The 7,426-nt window shown below is 40.1% G+C and overlaps 1 protein-coding gene and 1 pseudogene across 4 annotated transcripts in view; one reads left to right on the forward strand and one right to left on the reverse strand.

Annotated features, from left to right (window-relative positions):
* CCDC81 (coiled-coil domain containing 81) overlaps positions 1–6,400 on the reverse strand; it is a 41,292-nt gene extending 34,892 nt beyond the window's left edge. For 2 of the 4 annotated variants that reach the window (XM_025419378.3, XM_025419377.3), the window contains exon 1: positions 5,920–6,400. In XM_025419378.3, coding sequence (XP_025275163.1) covers positions 5,920–5,998 — 79 coding nt within the window. In that variant the 5' untranslated portion in view covers positions 5,999–6,400. Of the gene's footprint in view, positions 1–3,207; positions 3,264–5,919 lie in introns of all 4 variants that reach the window. The other 2 variants (XM_025419376.3, XM_025419375.3) reach the window with 2 other exon arrangements.
* Positions 22–2,015, forward strand: LOC112642168 (thymosin beta-4-like; annotated as a pseudogene).
* Positions 6,401–7,426: the final 1,026 nt, after the last annotated feature.

Genomic DNA, 7,426 nt, shown 5'->3' on the forward strand with positions numbered 1-7,426 from the left:
TAAAAAATATTTTAAGCTCTCATGTGCTACTATCTAGTCCTAGTAAATAAAAAGTAAATATGAAATGCAGAATCAAATAATACTAATTCCTAATTTATTCAGAATTAGCAGAAAATAAGGTCATTCCCCAAAGTTAATTTTCCTAGTGACTAAAGCTCACCTTTTAAGTTCCAAAATGTGCTTAATAATAATAAACAAACTTTTGAATAAAATCTTTCTAGGATAGAGGAAACCCTATCACACATTTCCTTTTACTCAATAAAGGAAATTCTATAAATTCTATAAAAGTGTGACAGAGTTCCTCTTATTCTATAAATAGAGCTAACCAAGTATAATCTAGCCTTTTTTAAAGTTTTTATTTAAATTCCAGTTAGTTAACATACAGTGTAATGTTAGTTTCCAGTGTACAATTTAGTGTTTCAGCACTTCCATACAACACCTGGTGCTCATCATAAGTGCACCCCTTAATCCCCATTACCTATTTCACTCTCACCTTTTCTTAATGACCCATTCAAAAATGATTTAAGGAGTGTCTACTCTGTGGCATCTGAGCAATATAAACCTTCATTCTTATACCATTATGTAACACAGAAATAAAGGCAAGCACCATTAAGGCATGAAAGGCTGTTATCTGTACATTAACTGTCTCTATACTTCTGTTTTTGCTTAATTCTCTTTTTTCGCGGGGGCGGGGGCTCTTTATAGAGATTGCACGTGTGTGTGTATGTGTGTGTACGCACTCATTTATCATCTTTTTCCACAACCTTGCCCATATGATAAACTCCATGACAGCAGGGACCTATACTGGTTGGTGAACTGAATCTATCAACACTGAGTAGTATGTAGTAGCTTTCAGTATTTTTTAAATGTCTTATGCCCATATAACATAATTACTAACCTATAAAACAATGTATTTTTTAAATTGAGATTCTATTGACACCTAAGATTATGTTGATTTAGGGACGCCTAGGTGGCTCAGCAGTTAAGCATCTGCCTTCAACTCAGGGCATGGTCCCAGGATCGAGTCCTGCATCGGGCTCCCTGCAGGGAGCCTGCTTCTCCCTCTGCCTCTGTCTCTGCCTCTCTTTCTCTGTGTCTCTCGTGAATAAATAAATAAAATCTTTTTAAAAAAAGATTTATGTTAGTTTCAGGTGTACAACATGATACGCTATTTGTACATATTGCAAAATGATCACCATATTTTTTTTTGATCACCATATTTTTTATTTGCTTTTTTAAAAATTATTTTATCTATTTGTTAGAGAGAGAGGGAGAGGAAAGGAGCACAAGTGGAGGACGGGGAGAGGAAGCAGACTCCCTCTGAGCAGGGGGCCCAATCCCAGGACCCCGGGATCATGACTTGAGCGGAAGGTAGACACCTAACTGACTGAGCCACCCAGGCACCCCTTGACTTACTTTTCATTCTCATTTGTTACTCTTAGACTACCAGCTGTCACCTCTCTCTGCTGCTAGTGCTCTGCAGAACCCCTCCATAATCCTAATTTACTGCTTCTGATCTATGTTTTTTATTTCAACAAATATACTAATATTATGTCTAAAACAATAATTTTTAACAACAGACCTTTGGGTCGGGACCCAAGGGACTTTACTTTGAATCAGTGCACAGACTTCTCACTTCTGCTTTGAATGATCAGAGAGAGGTCTTCTTTGTTTTTCTTGTTCTGAGTTGTGTTTCCGCCCACCCCCCCAAAGAAAAACTGGTAGAAAAATAAGTAGTTGCCAATAACTAGCGTTAAATATGTGATATAAAGGTATACTCTAGGTATAACTAATATTTAGAAATACAAAGACTTGGCGGTGGCCACTGTGCAAACCAGACTTCGCTGGCTCCTGTGCCTTGCTCCACTTCTTCTGCAACCAAGTCTGACAAACCCAATATGGCTTAGAGTGAGAAATTTGATATGTTGAAATTGAAGAAGACAGAAACGCAGGAGAAAAACTCACTGCTTTCAAAAGAAACGACTGAACAGAAGAAGCAAGCAGGCGAATCTTAATGAGGCATGCATGCCAGTATGCACCACACGTTCCACAAGTAGTGCCTTCTTTTAGCTATTTAACTTTGTCAGATGCAAAGAAGTTGGATCAAGTTTAAATGACTATGCTGCCCCTTTTGACACCAAAGAATCGAGAACTACTGACAACGAAAGCCACGCTTGCCTCTTCCATCTGCCTGGCTGGCTGGCAGGGAAGGAAAAGAACTTGGATGTTGGTAATGGAAGAAGCTGGGTGGGAGAACAGTAAAATCTAAAAACGAAGCTGGTCTGAGGTGTCCTGCAGGCTATAAAATGCAGTTTAATCAGAGTGCTATTTTTTTGTTCAAATGATTTTAATTATGGGAATGCACAATTTTTTATATGCAAATAAAAAATTTAAGCCTAGAAAAGGAAAAAAAGGAAATGCAGAAAATTAAGTCTGTCTTGATATCTCCATTCCAAACCTAATTATGTGTATTAAAGATACTTTCTTTTTTTTTTTTTTTTTCCAAACACACGAATGTTTATTAAGAAGCTCGAGCTTGGGTCCAAGTATACCCGACACAGCGGAGCAGGAACTTGGGCCCCAAGGTGGGTTTCAGCTTATAAAGATACTTTCCAGGGGCGCCTGAGTGGCTCAGTTGGTTCAGTATCTGACTCCTGATTTGGGCTCAGGTCAGGATCTCAGGGTTGTGGGATTGAGCCCCATGTTGGGCTCTGCACTCAGCATGGAATCTGCTTAACTTTCTCTCCCTCTGCCTCTCCCCCTGCTCATGGGCAAGTATGTGCTCTCTTTCTCTCTCTCAAATAAATAAAATCTTTTAAAAAAATACTTTTCTTTAAAAAAAAAAAAAAAGATACTTTCCAGTGAGGAACTCTTTGCAAATCAAGAGTGTTATGTTTTAATTCTCCAAACAAAAGATCAAGAACAGTGACATTTACCAGGTTGCCACATTGGAATATGGATACAGTTGGTGACAAAAGACCAATTCTTTCCCAACTTTGGAAACTGCTTGATTTATTGGTATAACTTTTATTTCTAATGGCTTAAACCACTACCTAAAGCAGGGAAATTACAGTCTTTTAATTCCAGAATATCAAGGTTATAAGTATTTTTATTAATATGCTACAAAAGGAATAGGTTAGGCAATGAGAAGTACCAGTGATTCTCATGGGCATCTGGGAATAAGTTGGGTGATGGAAATTCACTTACCACCGAGAAAACTAGGGCTGCATGCTACAGTAAGCCAAGTGATTCTTCCCTTCACACTAAATCACAGAAACACAGTTTATTATAACCAAGTATTTTCTCTATCCTGCTCTATCCTACTGTATTCCCCACTCCTTCCCACTACGATAGACAAAAGAATTCTACTTCTGGCTGCTAAGCACTAAGAAAATCTTTCAACCAATCCCAATTGTATACTAAATAAAATTTTTCATCATGACCAAAAATGTCATTAAATTACTAATAATACAGAATCTCCATACCCGGATTTACACAGAGATCTTTCAAAGTTACTAAGTCCAAACTGTTAAGTCATTTCACCTAGACTCATGATACATAACTCAAATTTCAGGAAAGCAATCTATTCCAAAAGGAAATGATTTAATTAGAGCCAGGAGAAACTATATCGCTTGCAACCAAACCCTAATGAAAAGACTTGATGGAGCTTAACTGGAAATTTGAGGATCATCTGTCTTCACTTGGATGGTATATTCAAGTCATGTTGTTTTACTCTATACAATCTAATGGATAAATTATGTAAGAGGAGAGTCTATAACTCTAAACTGAAATTTGCTACTTCTTACTGAAGACAAAGAAAACCTGCACATAATTTCCTTTAGGAAGCTTTAGGGTCCTGCACTTCAACTGGAATAGATGGATTTGAAAATCTTACAAACTATGATTTTTAACTTTGATTTTTCTGACATCCTAAAGTCAGAGGACATCACTAAATCTCAAAATAGAAACTGTAATCCAGTCTAAAACACAAGTTAAAGAATATGCTACTTTTATATTTTAGAGAAACCTGGGGTTATTTATTTTAATCAAATACTGAAATACCAAAAATCACTATTATAAAGAAATAATCCCTGGACATTTCTTCTATACTCGGTTCAACCATCATTTGACTTCCAATTCTAAACGTTTTATGCATTCAAAATCATATTTTTAAACACAGTGCCAAGTAGCAGGAATACTTATTTTACATATGATCATTATAAAAAGGAACTAAGTGTCCATTATGTAAATTATAGGATAATATATGCTTGAAATAGATGTTAATACCAAATATAAAAGTTCCCTGACTTCATAAGACCTCTTCTAAAATTAAAATACTGACACAAAAAAGCAAAATATTCAAGAGTGATTTGAACAAAGAAACATACTCCCAGAGCACACTGCAATGGAAAGATCAATGTGTGGCCTTCCTGCCTCTGCAGATGGCTAGCTATATGTAGTCTTCAATAATTTGAACAGTTCTCATCCATTAAATGATGACTGGGCATTCTAAGTACCCTAATTACATTATAGTAAACTTTGGTGAAACACGTGGAAGCAACAGAACTTGATATATACAATGATGAAAAGTTAATTTATGTGTTTTGCTGAGATTGAAAGTTCATCCTCATCTCCTTACAATGGTTCATCTGTGAACGTTAATAAGTAGTCATTTGACTTGTGTTTCTGTTGTTCAACCAATAAAGCTCTTGCTGAGCGGTCCCCAATGGTCCCCTTGTCCATAAATTCAATAGATATGTTTAATTTTCACCTCTCCCACCCTTCAGTCTTATCTAACACTAGTGATCGCTCTCTCCTCCTTTAAACACCTCTCCATTGGCTCCACACTACTGTCTCCTGGGTTCTCTTCCTACCTGTCTAGCCATTTCTTCTCTGTCTCCTTTGTAAGGTAATCTTCCTCAACTCAGCCTTTAAGTGTTGGAATTTTCAAATGTACAGCCCTCAGCTTTCGGTCTTCACTCCAGACTCTGTTTAGGCAGTCACACCCATACCCAGGGCTTTAATGACTGCCAATATGCTGATGACTCCCACGTGTTTTTTTTAGAAGCCCAGACACCCTCCCTGTTTTCAGGTTCTAGACATGTGTATCCAACTGCTTCTTTGGATATCTCACAAAAGACACGTCATGTGCTCAAAACAGGACCTTCCTTCCCTTGAATCTTATGCTGTTAGCCAGGGTTTTGATCTCAATGACTGGCACCACCATCTATTCAGTTATATGAGCCAGGAACTCAGAACTCATCCTTGAGACTTCCTTCCTCTCCCACCCTCCTATCCAGTCCACTACCTGTAGAGTTTACCTGTAAATAGCCTTTTGGTCTGTCTACTTCTCTCCACTTTTACTGCTACCATTTTAGACCAAACTACTATTCACTTTCACTTAAGTTACTGTTCTAGGCATTCTTGACACTCCAGTTCATTCTCCACTTTGCATCCAGAGCAATCTTCTCAAAACACAAACTTGATCATGTCATTCAACTCCTCCTTTAGCCCCATGCAAAACACTCAACAGCCTTCAGTCAGGCTTAAAATAAAGGCCATCTTTAATATGATTACTAGGCCCTGCATCACCTGACCCGTTTTCTTTGCATGATGTCTGAGGAGCAGCCATTTGGGGTGGTTGTTTTTAGCTAACATTTATTGAGCACTTACTTTGCCCTAGTCCCCAAGTTAATACATTATATCTTTTATCAAAATCCTCAGTTGGCCCCTTTCACTCATTAAGGCAGTCAATAAAGAAACTGTCTCTGGGTATCCAATATGAGCCTGCTGAGATTACCAGCCCGTTTCCAAGACAACATAGCCACTCCAGTGGATAGGGAAGGAGGTTTTCCACCTCCTCCTCGCAGCAGGTGAAGATCCAGCCCCCAGGGCACTCACCCCTTATCAAGTACTTACCCTCCTGGCTGAGCGACAGCAGGGTAGGCAGCACCTGCCTGCCCTGGTCCTGCATGGAAGGGATGATAGTGTCCAACATCGCAGCTTTCTAGTTGGATCGGTGCTCAGTCCTCAACAGGTCTCTTCTTTTTATGGAGTTTGTACAAAAGTGATTTTTCCCACCCTCCAATCCCTTCTCCACAGAGCTACGGATGTCTCTTAAAAGTAAAAATTACCAAATCTTGATTTTATTTTTTCCTTATTTCTTAAGTGTTCTTTCTCACTGTCCCTCCCACTGCCCTGGTTCCTCCTGAGGGGCTCCCACCGCAGGAACCCCGAGGGCTGTCCTGCACCAGGATGCACATGAAAGCCTTTGGGGACACTGAGAGGACACCGAGAGGCCCAATGACAGGGTGAGCGGGAGCGAGCCCAGAGCAGGGAAGGGAGGGTAGGCCAGCCGCAGGGTGGCGAGACGTGTTGCTAAGACGCGACAAAGGCTTGCGGCGTTGCTAGGGTGTCAACCCGGGGCCTTGGCTCCGCCCCCCAGGGTGGGTCGCGGCCCACGTTGCCAGGGTGATTCCGGAGCGCCCAACGGCAAGGCTGGGGGGTAACTCCGGGTTTATCTTTTCCTTTCCCTTCTTCCCCGGGGCAGCGAAGAGACTTGGTTGCTTCTGTAACCACCTTGCACCCGTTCGGAAATACTTTCTAACCCCGGCGTGGACATTTGCGTCTCCAGATCTGCGGGAGGGCTGGAGTTTGAACTGGATTTTGTTTCTCGCGTTTGGTTTTCCCTGGAGGGCTGGGGAGAGAAACGGACGTTTCTTTAATTACGGTCATTTTTTAATTCCCTGTACACTGCACGAACGTCATCCTGTAGGATGACTTGTTGTAATAGTCAGTCTCCCCTCTGCTGATAATGAATTATCCCAAAGTGAACACACACGTGAGCCCCACCCAGGCCAAGAAATAGAACTCTTGCATCCACCACTCACTACTCACTTAGGATTAGGCAGGCTACCCTAACCCTCTGAGGTTCTCTATGAAAACTGGGAGTTAATAAAACTAAAGTCACACAAAGAGTTTTCCCAGAGTGTGTTCCACAGGATACTAACTTGTGTTGATAAAAATAAATGATAACTGGAAAAAGGAAAGGAGGGAGGAGGAAGGAAGGGAGGGAAGGAGGAAGGAAAAAAGGAGGGAGGGAGGGAGGGAGGGAGAAGTTCTGTCAGCACCACAGAAACATCTCACTCCTCCTCCAGCCATTATTCCAACAAATACTATAAATTTGTTTTATCTGTGTTTCAACTTTTGGAATCATATAGTATGTATTATTTTATTTGTGGCTCTGTCCCTCAACATGATGTTTGTAAGATTCTCCATGGTTTCGGTGGTAGCAATTTGTTCGTTTTCACTGTTGTATATTATTCCTGTGTATGAATATGACACAATTTATTTATCCGTTCCATTACTGAGGGAACATATGAGTTATTTCCATTTGAGGGCTAATAGGAATAATGTTGCTGCAAAC

Source organism: Canis lupus, chromosome 21 (genome assembly GCF_003254725.2).
Source record: "Canis lupus dingo isolate Sandy chromosome 21, ASM325472v2, whole genome shotgun sequence".
Classification (NCBI taxonomy): domain Eukaryota; kingdom Metazoa; phylum Chordata; class Mammalia; order Carnivora; family Canidae; genus Canis; species Canis lupus.